At 41.1% G+C, this 19,816-nt stretch overlaps 2 protein-coding genes across 2 annotated transcripts in view; one reads left to right on the forward strand and one right to left on the reverse strand.

The window, feature by feature from the left end:
- SYN3 (synapsin III) overlaps positions 1-19,816 on the forward strand; it is a 258,300-nt gene that overhangs the window by 115,898 nt on the left and 122,586 nt on the right. The window lies entirely within an intron of this gene.
- TIMP3 (TIMP metallopeptidase inhibitor 3) overlaps positions 12,860-19,816 on the reverse strand; it is a 45,945-nt gene continuing 38,988 nt past the window's right edge. Inside the window, exons 3-5 of the mRNA XM_018560106.1 lie at positions 16,033-16,144; positions 14,548-14,669; positions 12,860-13,796 (exon numbers count right to left, since the gene is read on the reverse strand). Of these exons, the coding sequence (XP_018415608.1) occupies positions 13,599-13,796; positions 14,548-14,669; positions 16,033-16,144 (432 nt within the window). The 3' untranslated portion in view covers positions 12,860-13,598. The remainder of the gene's footprint in view (positions 13,797-14,547; positions 14,670-16,032; positions 16,145-19,816) is intronic.

The raw sequence follows: 19,816 nt of genomic DNA on the forward strand, positions 1-19,816 counted from the left end.
GGAGGTCTACTTTACTTTAGGAGATTAGCTGATTAGCATGTTATAAGCAGATTCAGCTTCAGAAACGGAGACAATGTTGTTGTGAGGTTATATTTAGAGATCAACAGTTCTGTCTTCAGACACTATAAAAAAGCTTTTGTTTAGGCTGGAGTTTGTCTTTTAATATACAGAATTGACCATGTCTTCTCTTGGGATCTCAGCATTGTAGTACTGTAGACATCCACCATGTGACTCATATCCTTCTTCTCTACACACTTAGACTACACAAATAACTGGTAACAAATTAAAAAAATATTTTGTAACAACGCCTCCTGGTTTGGGTTACATTTTATTGCATAATAAATAACACGCTGGTTTGGTTTGCCAGCGAAGTTTCAGTTGTTCTTGGCTGGCAGCTTAGAAAATATGGATTCTGTTGTGTCTCTTGACCCAAATTACAGGAATTAATTAGGTATAATAGGTATAAATGATGCAGGCTGAGCAGTAGAGCCAAAAGCATTGGATGTATGGGGAGAAAACATCTGGCGTGCAGAGGACGTGACTGATGGATGTAATTACTGAGATTCTGGTGATTAATGTGATCAAGTAGATGGAGATTCTCAACTCCAGTGAAAGTTGTTTTACTGTGGCTTTTCCTTCATGTCAGAAAGACAGAGATCTCTAAAAATTGTGGTTGTCTATTATTAATAGCCCCATAGGGTTGCAAAACACAGAAAAACATTGCAAATATTGAGCGTAATATCATATCCTCGATGTTGACAAAGTAGGTGACTACATTCTGTTGGTAAGTTTCTTGACAAATCCCTCCACACCATCACCCTATGTATAGCTGCTCACTGATTCATCAGTGCTCCCTCTTCCATTGTTAGATGAAGCTGCACATTATCACCCTATATATAGCTTACATATTACACATTATCACCCTATATATAGCTTACATATTACACATTATCACCCTATATATACTTCCTACTCCTCTGACCATAAAGGCACACACTGTCACCCTATATACAGTTTACTGATCCAGGACATCTTCCTACTCCTCTATCCACGGCCCAACTAGTGGGGTTGGGGGGACACAAGCCCTGGGTACCACTTTAGGAGGGGGCGCTATTGGGTATGTGGATGGAGAACTTCTCCCTTGGGGGGCAACTCTGAGCCTTTGCCTTGGGTGACAGAATGTCTAGCTTCCCCACTGCCTCTGTCCATAAAGGCACCCACTGTAACCCTATATACAGCTTACTGATCCAGCACTTCTTCCTTCTCCTCTATACATAAAGGCATACACTGTCACCCTATATACAGCTTACTGATCCAGCACTTCTTCCTTCTCCTCTATTCACAAAGGCATACACTGTCACCCTATATACAGTTTACTGATCCAGCACTTCTTCCTTCTCCTCTATTCATAAAGGCACACACTGTCACCCTATATACAGCTTACTGATCCAGCACTTCTTCCTTCTCCTCTATTCACAAAGGCATACACTGTCACCCTATATACAGTTTACTGATCCAGCACTTCTTCCTTCTCCTCTATACATAAAGGCACACAGTCACCCTATAAACAGCTTACTGATCCAGCACTTCTTCCTTCTCCTCTATCCATAAAGGCACACACTGTCACCCTATATACAGCTTATTGATCCAGCACTTCTTCCTACTCTATTTATAAAGCCACACACTGTCACCATATATACAGCTTACTGATCCAGCACGTCTTCCTTCTCCTCTACTCACAAAGGCACACACTGTCACTCTTTATACAGCTTACTGATCCAGCACTTCTTCCTTCTCCTCTACTCACCAAGGCACACACTGTCACTCTTTATAAAGCTTACTGATCCATCACTTCTTCCTACGCTTCTGTTTATAAAGGAACACACTGTCACCCTATATACTGTACAGCTTACTGATCCAGCACTTCTTTCTTCTCCTCTATTCACAAAGGCATACACTGTCACCCTATATATAGCTTACTGATCCAGCACTTCTTCCTTCTCCTTTATTCACAAAGGCATACACTGTCACCCTATATACAGCTTACTTATCAAGCGCTTCTTCCTACTCCTCCATTCACAAAGGCACACACTGTCACCCGAAGTGCAGCTTACCTATCAAGCGCTTCTTCCTACTCCTCCATTCACAAAGGCATACAGATTGTGGAGAGTTTTACTGGGTGGGACCCTACGATCTGACAAATTGTATGTAACAATCCAGACTGGAGGTAGCAAGCTTACAAAGTACATAGGGAAAGTTTATTAGCTTGTAATTTCATTGTAGATCACGGCAACAGTTTGCTCGAAAATAAGTAGATACACCCTGATGCATTCAATAAACAGAGCAAATGCCAAGTGCATTGATCCACGGCAGCCAATCAGAAATCGGATTACTAAAGCCAGGAATGTACAGGATGAATTTTGATGGGTTACTGCACTGAGGACTTGGCCCCTTTGCACCATTTTACTAAATAATCCTAAACGTGACATACTGGATATCCTTCTTACTGGCATCTAGCATGTGTATTTGTGAAACGTGAGTATCTATGGTAAATAATTCTATTATTAAATAATTGCTGTTTTCTGCAAGTTCATAAAGGCACATGTTGTCACTTTATTACCTTACCTTCCGGCACTGCTTCCTCCTTCAAATAAGGTGCTTACTATTACCCTATATATAGTTGAGTGGTTCAGCATTGCTTCCTAATCCTATATTTGACAAGATACTCACTGACACCTCCTTTGTGATACAGAAGTACATCCTCATCCACAAGGGTCTCACTGACACCTTATATAGGATGTGATACAATATTGCTTCCCTCTACTTCTCTGACAAGCCACAGACTCACACCTTGTATACAGCTTACTTAGTCCCCATTCACACATGAGTGGTTTTCCACATGTATTCACGCATAAGAATTGGTGTGGAAATGCGCTAAACATAAAAAACAATGCATTGCAATGTGCATTGTTCACACTATTGTGGCGTCCGCACGGTGTGAAACTGCGCATCCCGCATAATGGTACAAGCGCGATTTTATGGCCAATTCTACACGTTCCAGTTATAGTAATAGCCGCAAATGCGTGAAATCCGCACATATGTTAACGTTGGCTTGGTTTCGTTCCGCTATGTGTGAATGGAGCCTTATTCAGCACTATCTGTAACAAATAAGTCAAGGCAACTGGACTTGCTGTATTTTTCTTGAAGACGTTTCACTGGTCATCCAACCAGCTTTCTCAATTCAGAAAGATTCAATCCAGGATGATCAGTGAAACGTCTTCAAGAAAAATACAGCAAGTCCAGTTGCCTTGACTTATTTTTTACAGATATACCATGACCTGGATGAATGAGAACCTTCACAGACACTTATTCAGCACTGCTTTCTCCACCATCTGACAAGTCACACACTGTCACCTTATGTGCAGCTTGCTGATGGCACACTGCTTCCTCCTCCTCTATTTGATACGGCATATACAGCTTAATGATGCCCTTCTAATTATTATTGTCCCACCTTCTTCAAACTGACCAGCTTCATCTTCCTGCAACACTTGTCTCCCCTTGCATCTCTGCATGGCAAAAGCACAAATGCTCCACGGAGCCTGCAGGTCTGAACAGCCTATGGCCAACCTTCTTCCTCTAGAATTTAGATCATAATCTGGTATGGTCGGTCAGGGTTTTTTTTCTAGCTGCATTTTGGTTTTATTTCATTTTACTGTGCAGTTTTATGTACTTTCTGTTCACATTTTTTAGTATGCATAATTAATATTTGTCCTTTGCGCAGTGCCACAGGAGATAATGACATTTTGTGATTCTAGAAAGGCCAGCATACTTTTGAAGGATATGTTCACCTTTTGCAAAAAGAAAAGCATAATTAATAATATATAAAAAAAATATGCATTTCTTTAATATTTGCATTCCAGCCTGGAAAGCATTGCAATCGTGCTAACTCGATATTGGCTGCAGAGCTCAGGCTTCTGCGCATTCTCTCCCAGGCAGAGCTCTTACTGAGGTACGGAGTTTGTTAGGAGAGATAGGGAAGGACGGCTGGACTTCAAAGTGCATTAAATCACCTCATACGGTGTCCAGCTGTCCTCGCTCTAGGTAGATGCGGGAATATGGGAAGCTCTACCTAGTGCGAGGACGGCTGGACGCTGTATGAGGTGATTTAATGCAGGTTGAAGTCCCGCTGCAATTCCCCATCTCTCCGTACCTCAGTACAAGCTCTACCTGGGAGAGAATGTGCAAAAGCCTGAGCTTTGCAGCCCCGATCGAGTGATCACAATTGCAATGCTTTCCAGGCTTGAATGGCAATATTAAAGAAATGCATATATTTTTATATTATTAATTATGCTTTTCTTTATTTTTGCAAAAGGTGAACTTATCCTTTAAAACTGATTAATTTGGATGTGGTTTCTGTTAAACCTGTAGTTTAATCTGCTTATATTTCGCCATCCCTAGTTCTTCCCTCCTCTTACATCAACATGATAATTACCTTTTTAGACATAACCTTTTTTTTTCTTCAATTTTATCCCGTATTTTAAACCTGGTGATACAGTCACTGAGTCTCTGTGCATCTCTAAGCAATGCAGGCAGATCATTGCTGGTGGGAGGGGGTCGGCAGGGTGCTGTACATAGCTTCCAGACATCACAGCAACCTGCTTCAGTACTCCTCTGAAGAGCACTCCTGATGCAAGCAGTGGGCTGGCTCTTGGGAGGAGTTATGCAAATATCAAAATGCCTTAATGGGTAGATGTCAATCTAGAGGAGTGGGCATTCCTATGTAAGCTACACTTGCATGCATACTGGGCACATGTGATGGTAAGCCTCCATGATTGAAAGAACTGAAATCCAGAGAATGAAAGGGGCAGGCCAGGAACAGTCAGAGTATGGAGCAAAGGACTACATGATGCTGGATGTCCCCCAGCCAGGACATGAGATGAGCTGTACCTGACTTGCTGCAGCTTCTAATTCACATTATGAGAATCTTGCAGTGTGCAGTGAAATCAGAGTAAGTAATTTCAGTGCAGGAGTGGAGCCGGTACAACTGTGAAAGACTGGAGGGGAGGCCGGAGGTCATCTTTAAATGTTTATTTGCAAAATGACATAAACAGGTTTACAAACTTTTCAATTTTCCAAATTTAATAAATATTGATCAAAATATATGTTTTCTGATTGATCAATAGAGAGCTAGCAGTGTTAAAATTGTAATATTCTTATTCTTATCCTTGTATAAGTATTAGATCCCCAGCACTTCCACCATCACCAATACCTGGACTATATTACATCAAGCGTCATCAGTCTTGTCCAATCACAGCTCCTTTTATTAAACAATTCTACATATCATTGCCAGGCGAAGAATAAGACACGAGAGACGCAGGCAGTGTGTTTGGTAGAAATATAAAGTATTTGTTTAATGTTTAGGATAAAATATACTGCAAAACACAAACATTTTAGAGCAGAAGCCAATATACAATTACAGAATATACAGTTCATAAATAATATTTGGGAAACTGGGCTAGAGTTGGCCAATCCACATACTTCTCCCTACAACGCAGACTTGATAATGGGTATCTGCAGGACCTTAAGCCGAGTCTACCAGGACTTCACAGTATATACATGAAATTCTGTACAGGAAAAGGGATAGACCATTGGTAGTCTCTAGTCTGTGAACGTCTTCTTCTGGAGCTACATGGAGGCCAGTTGGGAACTGGCTCTTTGGTGCTCACACAGGTTGCTATCCAGTCCTCCGATTTGAGCATATTAAAAGCCTGATTATTAAAATAAAAAATAGGGTATTTTTGGGGGCGCTCTAAATAGGTTTTTGAGGTCACCTTAAAAAGTGTTTAGATGGTTCTACATGGGGTTGGAGTGTTTCTATATATTGCAGCTTACCAGTCCTTAGAAGTGGTGGCAGCATTTGTTTTCTTTTTTGGGCTTTTTATCCTTTATTTTCACCTGGTGACACCTGTCCTAGGGGGACAACGATCACTTACTGTACTGTATCTATGGAGGAGCAGTGCTTGTCAGCCTAAAACCGGACTATAGAACACCCATCCATTAAACAGCATGTGAGCGTTTTCTGTAGCCCACAGAGATATCTGGGAACAATGTAACTGATAGAAAGTCAGCATAAGTGAGTAGCACAGAAAGTCAAAATTCTAATGCGAGAATCAGATATAAAATATTAAAAGGATGCCACTTGTTTTAGGTGCAGGTGGCTAAAAAGACTCATCTGGAAAAAATTATGTTTTCTGGCTAATTATTAATTTAGCTAATGCATGTATAAATGTGTTGCATGCTTAGAATCATATACAGCATGCTTAGGTCATATTTAGGTGTTGCAGTATTTGGAACAGTTGTAGTAAATAGGAAGATTGTAGAGCGTTTTACTGGGTGGGACCCTACGATCTGACAAATTGTATGCAATAATCCAGACTGGAAGTAGCAAGCTTACAAAGTACATAGGGAAAGGTTACAAGCTTGTAATCTCATTGAAGATCGCGGCAATAGTTTGCTCAAAAATAAGTAGATACACCCTGATGCCTTCAATAAACAGAGCAAATGCCAAGTGCATTGATCCACAGCAGCCAATCAGAAACCGGCTTACTAAAGCCAGTAGAGTACAGGATGAATTTTGATGGGTTACTGCACTGAGGACTTGGCCCCTTTGCACCACTTTACTAAATAATCCCAAATGGGACATACAGGATATCCTTCTTACTGGGATGTAGCATGTGTATTTGTGAATGTTGAGTATTATTATTATTATACAGGATTCATATAGCGCCAACAGTTTGCGCATCTATGTATTAAATAATTGCTGTTTTCTGCAAGCTCATAAAGCTAACTGAATTAAATCTGAGCTGAGACATCAATGTTGTAGAAAATATTTCTTTTATCTGCATTATGGAATGTCAGGAGTCAAAAGTACCTGCTTAACAGCCAATCAATGATTAACTGGTTAGTGTTTATTATGTGTGTTCCTGCCAAGCCGGGAAGAGAGGCAGTTTTGTTTGCTGTACCCATTTAGTATGACACATCGGATCCACTTAAATGGCTCTTCTCTGTAACGTCTCACATTGTACTGGCAGACTGTTGCCAACTGCGGTCAGAATTTGGCAGCCCCCATCCTGTCCCCCCTGAGCCAAATTAAAGGGTTCTCTTATAAACTGGTGAAGTGGAACTATGCTGGAAAAGTCAACAAATTGTGAGCAGGCAGACACTTTATTGCAGAAAGACATACTATACATCTTCTGCAATAAAACAAATTTACATGCATGTTTGCAGTCTTCTTTAGAATGCATCTGCAGCTCAGTGTACATTCTTGGCCTACATCAGTGCTGAAATAAATGAATTTTAGCATTAACTTGACCATTCGAGAGGGCCAAAGATCCTAGAAGACCAGTCAAAAATGTCAGTGTTGGCAAGGCGAGGTAAGCATAGTTTCGCTTTAAAGTGACACTAAACTCAGTAGTTAAACCCTAAAATGCATTCATGTACCTTAACTATTAACAATACTGGACCTTATTTGTCCATCACTCGGCTGTAGATCCTCATCTCTGAAATGGTGCTGACACTATCCTTCCTTCTGGAGAGGGACTACTTTTGTTCCCCATGGTCCCTGCGTGTGTTGTAGGGTAGCCACCGCTCCAAGCTTACTCCCGTGATGGACTACAATCTCAATACAAATTAGATAACTAAATGTGAGATTGTAGTCCATCACAGGAGGGAGCTTGGAGCGGTGGCTACTTTACAACACACACAGGGACCATGGGGAACAAAAGTAGCCACCCTCCATAAGGAAGGATAGTGTCAGCACCATTTCAGAGATGATTTGAAGACCTACAGCCGAGTGATACACAAATAAGATAAATTTTTGTTAATAGTTCTTATACTTGAATACATTAAGATTTAACTCCTGAGTTTAGTGTTTAAATATGCTTAGATTGTAAGAGCTCTTTTATACAGCAGTCTAAACAAGTGGATCAATAACAGTATGATTCCTGCCTCCCCAAGTCCTTCAACTACATTCAGTTTTTTTTAAAGAAGAAAGAGAATCGGGGGAAAAATTGGAATCTATGGCAAAAAGGTAACCAACTGGCCCTTTTGTGGCAGTTTGCTGTGGGTCAAAGTGTGATGCAACACTGCTGTCACTGCTGTGTGATGCAACACTGCATAAAGTCAAGTGTATCTATAGCTAAAACATTTTTTTTTGGGGGGGGGCTGTGGATAGAACAGGGAAGATTGAGACTCCTATCAGGTTATCCATGTCCTGCTGGGGAGTGCTCTCTCTCTACTTCCTGTCTTGGAGATGCAACAAGAAGTGAGAATGTCTCCCTAAAAATATGGAAACTATGCCATCTTAATCGTCGGTACAGCATTTGTCCCCATTGTAAAGTTTCTCTTCCCCCTGTTGAACTCATGACAACTCTAAAATTTCGCATTCCCATTCACTTTCTGTCTTGGGGACAATGATCACCAAACAGACTGCAATAGAGGCATGTCACTAACTACAGTCCTTGTTCTGAGTGAGATCTAAATATTTCTGGTCAGTGCCACCAGCCCAGCATATCTTATATTTGTACTGGCCCGGGGGGAAGCAAGTGCCCCCCTGCACTCTGATCTAGTGTGTCCCTGGTGGGAAATGACATTAGTACGGAGTCATGGCTAAATTCTGTAGCATTGACATGTGTAGGTAGGCCAGGCTATAACAGCAATAAAGAGACACTTGATTCTGGGACACCCTGCACTTTTTTATTTTTCACAAATGTTTGGCCACTTCGGTGCAAGATTCAAAGTAATCATTGGTTTTGATACACTTTTTACAAGTATGTACAGGATAATCTATAAGAAAGATACAAAAGCTGGAAAAAGTTTGCAATGCATCTCAACATTCCAAGAAAGATCACTGAATAGACTGTAGGAGCGAGCAAGTTCAAAATTCTCATGACCGGTGTTTATCATATAGATCTATTCCTCGGTCCCTCCAATCCCAGTTGCGTGCCTGATAAAAACAATGTCTAATGGTTAGGTGCTAATCCTTTTTGCCTGTTACTGTGGTTCCCTTCCAATGCTGGCCATACAACCCATCCGATCAACCCTTTCATTCATTTATTCGCGATAGATGCCAAAACTTTGGAAGTTTAAAAAAAATTATCACTTTGTGCTTTGATTATTTGTTTAGACCGGATTGCACTTCTAGCCAGAAATGTTTACAATGATGCCAGGATAAAAATCGTTTGAGCAATCGTTTGCCCGGATGATTGCAGTTTCCCATTCGCAGTTAATGGTCTCCATTTGCGATTCAATGCCGGTCTCTCGAGATGGAAAAAGTAGTGAAAAAGAGTCAAATTGACTTATTCTTAGAACAATCGGACAGATACGTGTATGGCCAGCATTAGGCTTGTCAACAAAAGAATAATAGGGGTCTATTCACAAAAGGTAAAGGGTTTGGAGAAGGCAGGAGAAATTAACAATCTGGCCCAAAAAAGCTGATTTGGAGAAATTCTCCAATTCAGCTCACTTTCCAGATCAGCTATGTTGTCCTAGATTGTTCACTTCTCCTGCCTTCTCCAAACTCTTCACCCTTTTGTGAATAGACCCCTATGACTATGGACTGTGAATTAAATAAAGGACCGCTTTATCAAAAATAGAACAATATGATTATAAATTCACCTAATGAGGTCCGATTGACCACAATACAAGAAGCCAATGAGCACTGGTATCCACAAGGATTGGAAAGCTATTTGTATGCCTGGTGATGGGCTCTTTTGAAACTGAAACTTTATTTAATCTGGTCAATGCATGATAATGCTTTAAAAGCTTTTTTTTTTTTTTTTTATTAAGTTGTGTCCTTAAAAGCAGACATATTTAATCAATACATGGGCAGAACATCCAGGTTGAACAGTGATGGCACCCAATCAGCTGCCATCACTGGGTATTCTGACAGCGGTACACGGGCCGCTGTCTGAATACAACAGCCCAGCAGGAGATTCATCCATCCGTGCCGTTTAGCATGGATGGAGAAATCTGTTATATTTTTTTATCATTCAGCTCGCAGGTTTACAAAATATATATACCAGTGTATGGCCAGCTTAAGTATATGGTCTATTAACCAACAATGTCACCAAAGTGTAAAACCTGGCACCTGCTGTGCTTTTTGTCGTAGTAATGGCAAAAGACATCCTGTAAAGTCCATTGAACTTGACACAATCCTGCAGATACCATTAAAGACTTAGGCTTGCAGTTCTTAACCTGTTTCTAAAACAAGAGTTCAGCATTTTAAAGATCCTCAACTGATACGGCTCCACAGGTGGCCTAAACTTGCTCTGGTGCATCATCACTATATTGTCACACTAATCGATTTCTATTCAGTGCATAGTTCTATAAACAGAATTCCAATCACCGTTCTGGCTGTCCAGTAGTCGGCTATGGATGCTATACTGTTTTACAGATTTCCATTGTAAGCTAAAATAAGCAGCCTCATTTAAAAGCACTTGTTTCTAAGTATATAACTACAAAAGGGGGGGCACACCGTAGTCAAAGAGTATTCTCTGCAAATATAAAAGCATATCGATATAAAATATTCCTTATCTGTGATATAATTGTAGCAAACCTGTAAATAGCATACAAAAAAAACTACAACTCCCTACTTGGAATGGAGTGAAGATATATTAAAAACATTTCCTCTACAAATGATAAATAAGAGAAAAAAATATATATATAAACAGAAAATATGTTAAGTCACACAATCTCAGTAAAACATATACTTTAGTCACCCATTTCGTCAGAACCGATAAAAAAAAATGACTTTATATTAGAGATCTACATGTCAGGTTTTCTATTCAAATATCCAGTCAAGAGCAACCCAAAAAAAGATACAATTTCACTTATTCCCCTATGCTGGGGGTCAAGGTATCACCTAGTGAGTGTCAATTTATAGGGTAATCTCACATGAGTAAAATAATATTTTTAAAAAAAGGTAATTTTGTACAACTGTACTATATGTGGCCCCTTATTTAGTTTTTTTTTTCTTCAGTTCCTCTGAAAACGACTCTGGTGCTGGGAGTTACAAATGACAGTTGCTGCCCAGTGCAGTGCCTGACATCACACAAGCTGTGTCCACGTTCTTGAGGGTACAAAACAGTATCAGATAACAGAGCCCCATAAACAAGAGGAATGTAGACCACTACTAGGCTCTATTATTGAATATTGTTATGCCCACTTAAGAACCTGGAGACAGCATGATCCGAGGGCAGGTATTTGACGTTGAGGAAAAACAAAAGAATATTTTGTATTCAGTTAGAATCTGATAGCTCTGCCTCTTCGGAGATATAGCATATGTAGGTGCCCTATGGGGTTGTCCACTTAGGCACCTTGAAATGCTATTTTCTGTAAAAGCTGTAGAACCACTTTGAACGTTGGAAGTAATTTTGGCTTTTTTTGTTACTCATGTGAGGTTATCCTGCAATGTGACCTAGGGTGTCCCATGGGTGGATGGTGAGACCTACAAACTCACATCCTTGCCACTAGATGGGAGCAGAGAGTTTCACAATGACTCCACTACAGGGATCGCCACATTGAATTTTAACATTCCAAAAGGTGTGTTTAGTTTTTCACACTTCAGAACTTGTCTGTACACCGCAGCCAAAACTGAGCTGTGAATCCTGATATAATATTTTTAGGTTATGTTACTGGTGTGTGTTTATATCCCAAAATTATGCTATTAAAGGCAAGTTTTCACTTGCAATAGCATTTTCTGAATACCCAAAAATGTAATGGTACTTAAGGTCAGCTCTAACCTAAATAAATATTTGTTATTTTTCCTGTGGTGGCTTCTTCTATGTATCAGGGACTCCAGCAGTGAGATCTTCACACCAGAAGCTCCAGTAGCCAAGAGCTGTGTCCCTCCCCTCACATGGATCGGTTATGCAGATTAAACAGAAGGTGACACCCTAACATTGGCCTTGGAAAATGGAGTCACTGAAAAAGGTATTCCAACCTCTGGTGTCTACCCAAATTAAAAGAACCTTCTTTACTGGACCTTTCATTGACCACCTTTATGGCTCTGTGACTGGTAGCAACCTCCCCACCTCCAAAAATGGTTCTGCCCAATAATCAGAGCAAGATTATTGGATGGTAGCGTCATCATACACAAGACCTCCAGTATAAAGATATTTCACAGAAAAATAAAATACTTTCTGGAGCCCTTAAAAGGCCTCTGTCATGAAGAAACTAACGTTGAGAAGGTTCTGATGGAAGCAGCTATTCCCTAAGGCATGGCCTACATACCAGGCTCAAAGGCAACAGTCCAGTGACTGTGTTCAGCTTCACTGCCTCAGGAGGACCATTACGTGGTACATGAGAAGAGCAATGACTGCTTTTATCACAGCCTTTTCACACAGGTGCTTTGCTTTATGACAGTTTTCCTTTAAAGTGCACCCATGCTCGAGTGTTGACCTAAAGCTTTGTGGACAGTCTCACTGGGATTGATAAATAAAGGGTAGTATAGAGGGGCTAAAATACTTCTCCTGGAGAAAAATGCTTCTGCAAAGTTCCTCCTGTGCTGGCCGTGTGACCAAAAGCCTAGGCATTTGGTCATGTCAACTCTGACAAGGGAGAACATCAGAGTTCAGAATGACTGGTCCTCCTCTTAAGCAGCGATCATGTGATCAAACGCCTTGGCAGAGCAGTGTGTTAACAAAAGACAAGTCTTTCAGCCTGTTACTTTTTATTTATCCACCAGAGCAAGACTGGTTGCATAGATTTAGGTCAACCTTCGAGTATAGGTCCATGTTAACAGGAAGTCCAGGTATTGCATAATACTCTAGGCCACAAGATGGAGCTGCATCATATTTTTACAGCCCTGCGATCAGTCACGCGGTAGGCTGTAGTAGCTTATTTTTTTTTTGGCCGGTTCTGCCTTTGACCTGCAAGGCATTATGCCAAGATTCCATTTAGTAAAAAAAAAGTAACACTGGCAATGTATATAGCAGGGTCTGAAAGGTAAGCATTTAGTGCAATGACAATAACAACTCTCCTAATTCTCAAGAAAGCTTTGTAGGTCTTGCCGATTTCATTTTACAGAATTTGAGGGTCACCTGGTCCAACATTTCCCAAACTTTTTTTTTCTTTTTAGTTATTTCCGAAACTCCTTTAAAACCGTTGCAATTTATTGTCACAATTTTCTCTACTTAACCATAAAGTCTTTTGCCTAGAGTGTCTGCTATGAACTTTTAGGACACAGCGCCTCTTGTGGCAGGAGGCTGCAGCTGCAATAGAAAAGAAACAAATGCACGGCACTGTTTCGCAACGCAAAGGACGGCCCATGTCGGGTGGCCGAAGGAAGCGTTTCATTTCATAGAAAGAAAGAAAAAACAAAACAAAAACAGAGCAAGACTTTCCCAGAGAACCCTGCAAAACGTCTGGCTTAAATGGGTGATTGAAAATAAAAGAAGAGTGATTAAAAAATATACTTTCAGTATGATGGCAAAGACTTAAGTGTTCCAAGTGCTAATTTTTAGCAAGAAATCAGGCACTAATTTCATTGCTGCTTATACGTTCAGGTTTTTGTTTTATGTCCATTACAGTTTGTGGGCTCAGGGGTCCGTGGTGTTGATCACGGTTTTGTCTGGTGGAGTCCATCCTCTGTACCAACTGCAGTAACCCTCCTTCTGCTTGATGCAGGCGTAGTTTTTGGACTGGTAGCCTGGGTAGCCGAAATTTGACAGCAGATCTGTCCACAGGCACTCACTCTTGGATGTAATGAAGCAGGGGAGGTAATAGCAAGGCTTGATCTGTAACAAAGAAGGGGCAGCCAGGGTAAGAAATGAACATTCTTTACGCGTCAGCACCTAAAGCTGAACTCCAGGCAGCACAATCATTCAGCTCTGTTATCATTAATACACCATTCAACCTGTTTTTGTTTGTAACAAAGTTCAGCTAGGATTGGCAACCTTTGTGAGAGCACGGCTGCCTCCAGGGCCGCTCTGCAGACTTAAAATTCAGCCTTTACAAAAGGTGCCAGAAAACCTTCTAATTCCATTAAAATGCATCTTAAGGCTTTTTTTTTTTTTACATGTTGGATACAGTATGGTAGCATTAGAACCCCTATATTGGCTTTTCGTTGCTGAATATGTGAGAAGCAGTAAGGGCGCTACCCCAGTTCTTTATTAAATCATTTGTGAAATAAGCTTGCCAATGTGTTTTGGGGGGTTCAAATACCTAAACATCAGGATTTATGTTATGTGACCCCTAGAATGAATGGACTCCAGTTCATCCTTCCAGTGGGGACTTGTGTTCCAGTGACAATTGGCCAGGGGGGTATTTCCACTCACGTTGCAGAGATTTCCCCTCTCTTCCTATTGTGTCTACAGTATAGGAAGCAAGGGGAAATCTCTTGATTGGGACACAGGGGTTAGGGGTTTTAACCATTTTCTACTACATCCAAATGTTTTGATATACTGTAAGCCAGAGAGAAAATAAATGACTGATTTAAACAGTTGTAGATGTTCACTATATAGGATATAATAGAAACATTCCTGTTACCTTGCAATTACATCCCAGGTGATAACGGTGATTGAGCCCTTTACGCTGGGCGAGTGTCAGTTTGTCCCATTTCTCAATCAGATTGCACAGTCCAGTGTATACCTTCCCCTCATAGACACGGCCTAGGCAGAAACAGAGGAACCATATTACAACCCATCAACTCAATGCAGCCCACTGACACAAATCAGTAAAGATTTTAGAACATTCTGAAAACTTACTAACAACAAAAGTACAAATATCTGCTATACTATCTGGCCAAAGGTTTGTGGACATTTGACCATTGTACCTACTGATATGACCCCCCTCCAAATGACTGAATTCAGGTGTTTTCAGTGAAGGAGGCTGTTAATGCTACAACATACAAGGACTTTTAGACAATTGGGTGCAGTTCGGGGAAGACCCTTTTCTGTTCTAGCATGACTGTACCCCTGTGCACAAAGCCAGCTTCATAAAGACATGGTTTGACCAGTTTGGTATGGAGGAACTTGAGTGGCCTGCACAGAGCTCTGACCTCAACCCTGCTGAACACATAGGAAGAATTGGAACACTGTTATTTTCTTTATGAGATTATTGCAACTTTTAAAGTTCAGCCCTGATAAAATAAAAAATTCTAAAAAACAAAAGTTACAAATAATAAAAAAAAAATGTATGTAACACAGTTCAGCTAGTCTTGGCAACCTTTTTACAACCAGACAACCTTTCGACAGCAAGGTTGGCTCCTGGACCTCTCTGTAGACTAAAATAAAAGGTACCAGAAAGGTACAGATTTTTTTATTCCATTAGAAGGTATCAGAAGTCAATTTTGGGGTTCCTGTGCACAAAGCCAGCGCTATAAAGACATGGTTTGACCAGTTTGGTGTGAAAAACTTGAGTGGCCTTCACAAAACTCTGACCTCAACCCTACTGAACACCTATGAGATGAATTGAAACACCAACCATCATGGATTTTAGCCAAATTGATTTTGCAGGAAAATTATCAATTTTGAACTCAATAAGTTGGAGAAACATCCACATACTATTGGCCATATAGTTGTAGGTATGAAGGTCAGGTGTACACAAACAGTTGCCAACATAACGTACCACCAGGGATAAATCTGTTAAAAAATAAGTCAAAGCAACTGGACTTGCTGTAGTTTTCTCGAAAAATACAGCAAATCCAGTTGCCTTGACGTTTTACAGATATACCATGACCTGGATAAATGAGAACCTTCACAGACACCAGGGATAAAGATCCCATTCTTTAGAAAACCAAAACCAACAAAATGGCAGAATGACCCTCAATCCAAGACTAGGGGCGTCTGTTCCTGTGTGCAACACCTTGAAAGCTAAATTGGTATTTTACTAAACTAAAAACTACTAACATATTTTGTACCATAATCCCAAGTATTTAATAATAATGACACCCAATAACCCTAAGATGCAAAATAGGGGAAACCCATGTGGATTCTGTATACTGGCAAAACACACAAATATGTAATTTCTCACCTGTGATCAGGTACTGATACTTGTTGACCTCCAGTTTAACACCGCAGAGGCTCTCAGAGGACTCTGTGTAGATATATTGGACGTGAGGCATCTTTTTGAAGCCACGGTACATCTGGAGAGAAGAGAGAAAGAAACATTTTACTTCCAAGTCATGTCTTGCCATTGACACGTCTAAGGAAAAATTTACAGCAGAACATGCTTCCCATATTGTTGGGCAGATTTCCATTCATTAAACACCTCCAAGATTTTTGTGTCCAACTCTGCAGAATAAAAGCCAGCTGTAAGACATTGTGGGGTTGGACTGAAAGGGGTTAGAGGTTCTCAGTGTCGGTAGATATTGATTTTATATGTGATAAGAAAGATGGAATTCAGGTAAGATATTTATGCATTTCAGAAGGTTTATCAATGCAATAGAAAAATTAAAAAAACCACTCAAATACTCATTTGCCTGACCAAAAAGAGAAACTCTTGTCCGATTGGACATTTAGATAAAAGTTAATGGATTTTTAAAAAGCGAGCTTCATGTAACCAACCTAGCTTTAAACTGAACTTTTAGTTTGCTTAAAAAGGAGAACTATGAGGGGAGTGATTTCCACTCACCTCATAGTTCTAGCCAACCTGTGACAATGAGACTGTCACAGGTCGGCTCAGTAGATCGGGAGGTGAGCGAACACATACCGGGTTTGCTCACCTCTCGATCCTGTCACGGCTCTCTACCGTGACAGGGGGAGGGGCTGGATTCCCCTCTCCCCGCTCCGATCTGCCAGCGCTGACTGGCGGAACGCACGGGGGAGGGGGCGGGTACAGCTGGCTCTGCCTCTAGATAGGCAGAGCCAGCTGTCACTCACGCAGCTGGGCGGATCTCGACGTCGAGGTCCGCTGCGGCGTCTCAGTATACCGCGAGCTGTATCTCGCGGTATACTGAGCTTAGGGTAACGGGAGGACGCTAGTTTGTGTCCTCCTGTTACCCTAAGGAGGAGAACTATGGGCAAAAAACACTGACCCCATAGTTTTCCTTTAAGCATTGTACACCATAAGCAATTCCCATACCGTTTTCCATAGAATAGATTTACCACCCCTTCCTCATCTCAATGCTGCTCATCTCCTGCAGCCCTTTTCAGTCTTTTTAGCATTCCTCAAGGCAGGTTTCTTGATGATGACAATAACTGTTGGAAATGCAACAGCATATACTGATAATTTGTCTTTTGAGCTGTAGATGGCACTGTAGTGCAATGTTAGTTTTCTATATGTATGCTTATCTTTGATACACAGGAAGTGTTCCTATCTATAGGTTTCCTGCACAATGCTGTATTCTGATATAATATTCTCGTAAGCAAGTAAAACTTAGTTCAGCATTTCTCAAGATCTCGGCGCTTCATCTAAACACATAACCAACAAGTGGACCATCCTGTCATAATGTGTGTTGAAACTGCTTCTTGTAAACTCCATCAGAAGCTTGTGTGACAAGATAGGAGTACAATTGATAGACCGGGGGAAACGTTGTCACCCTATAGCATGAAGCGCCTGAACAAGGACCATCATGGCAGAATCATGAAGAGGAATTTTAATGACAGCTGCAGATTTTAAAAGACTGAAAATAAACTTGAAAATTAGATTTGATATGTTAAAGCTTTTATGAGAGTTTAGCGATTGGGTTTAGATCTATGTTTACAGTAACTGCATAACAAAACAAAAAAAAAAAAAATCGGCTTTCTAAGAAATAACTGCAACAGGACTAAATTGGCTGATGTCAACAGTCGCCTAGAGTCAGTTCAATGGAAGTCAAGAGTTGGCAAAAAAGGCACCAAAAGTTGAGTTTGAAGTCACCATTGGCTCCTGATAAAAGTCTCTTTAATCGGAGCGTCCACCCAACCAGCCATCTGGAGTTGCTGAGGGACATTACACCCTCAAAGTCATCCAACACCCAACATAACGCAGGAGTCTGATGTGCAGGGCTGCCTTCTCATGAGGAGAGAGCGTCATTTATAGATCCTACTTCTTTCCCAGAATAAGATAACAATCGCTGAACCACAATTCACACCCAATGTGGTACGTCATAGGACTATCGAATATTTAAAGTAGACTCGTCAAGCAGAATTAAAACACTACATATTATTACGGAATAAATCTGAATGCTGTGTGTAGCCACTTGCCATTTTAATTAGGGGTCACAGGTGCAACTATTCCACACTTCCCCCAAAATATCCCTTCTGAGTAAGAGATTAAGGACTGCAATCAGAAAGGAGCATAAGCTTTGCCAATTGCAGGGTTATAGGTCTGACTGCATAGGGGGCATGTTGGACCTCTGCAGAGAGATCACTCTTTCTACACAGAGAGCAAGGGCCCCTCTCTGTAGCATGCTGGCAGGGGACAGGCTTTTTTACTCAGGCTGTGGCTGCTTTCTAAAGAAATCAAAAATAGTAAGACTTTGCACATCTTTTGTTTTGATGCACACGAAATGTATTCAGCTGTTTTTAACTGGAAGTTACATAAAGCTTTAAATCAGATAGTGTTATGGATAAACATGTCTGTGAGCCCAGGCCAGCGTGATGATGGCCAGAGGAAGCGTCCAAAATATGCTGAGTGCCATCATAGTCAAGTTTGAGGATGCAGCCCAGAGACTTGAAATGGGTCATTATAAATAGAGAACCTGTCTTCCGTCAGACTGTAAGCTTATTTGGCTAGACCTATCATAACTGATGTTTCAGATATATGCATTTGTTTTTAAATCAACTTAACTTTCTAGTTTTGTCTATGTATTGCCCAGAGCAAGTCCTTTGGTTGCTTTACTTTCATAGATGCTGCAGACTCTATGCACCACCGCTGAGAGAATTGAGTTCAGAAATATCAGCATATAGAAATTCCTGTTTGGAGTTCTGCATTATTCCAGTTTGGTAATGATATGGTTACTGAATCTGAATCCTAATTCAGAGACCCCCACGTCGGCCCCCTCCAGATTTGTACACAAGTAAAACTATTGTTACTCGAACGGCATGTGGCCTGCTTGTTTCTCCCCAAAGTCTTATCCCCATAATAAGTTGCAGGTTTCTCGAGTGTGTGCCAAAGTATTAACTTTCCTTTCTCTCTTGGTGAGGAAGTAAGCCAGCCTCATGACTGCGGGCTCGGGAAGGGGGGTGTAAAAATCCCAAACCAGAAGTTCCTACAGCAAAGTTCTACAAAGAGTTACATGTGCATAGGTCGTTTCTTCCAGCCACGCTCCGGACAATAGAAGAGGAAAACGAGCCAATGAGCCATACTACAGACGCTGGAAGAGAGTTATACTATGGACACTGGAAGTGGAAAGCAGGCCAATGAGTCACACAAACTGAAAGAGCAAAGCAGGTCAGCAAGCCAATGAGCGAGATGATGGACACTGGAAGAGGAAAGCAGGCCGATGAGCCACACTATGGATGGTGGAAGAGGAAAGCGGACAATGAGCTATACTACGGACACTGGAACAGGAAAGCAGACAATGAGCCATGCTACAAACACTGGAAGAGGAAAGCAGGCCAATGAGCAATACTATGGGCACTGGAAGAAGAAAGCAGGCCCATGTTACAGACAATATAAGAGGAAAGTGGTCCAAAGAGCCATAATACGGACAGTGGAAGAGAAGAGTGAGCCAATGAGCCATATTACGGACAGTGGAAGAGAAAAGCAGGCCAATGTGTCATACTATGGACACTGGAAGAGGAAAGCGGGTCAATGAGCCATATTACCCATCCCCCCATGTATTAGGGCTGGGGGAAAAAAAAGTACCTGCAGAGAGAAGTTACAACCCCCC

Source organism: Nanorana parkeri, unplaced genomic scaffold (assembly GCF_000935625.1).
Source record: "Nanorana parkeri isolate BGI_ZX_2015 unplaced genomic scaffold, ASM93562v1 scaffold432, whole genome shotgun sequence".
NCBI classification, from domain to species: Eukaryota; Metazoa; Chordata; class Amphibia; order Anura; family Dicroglossidae; genus Nanorana; species Nanorana parkeri.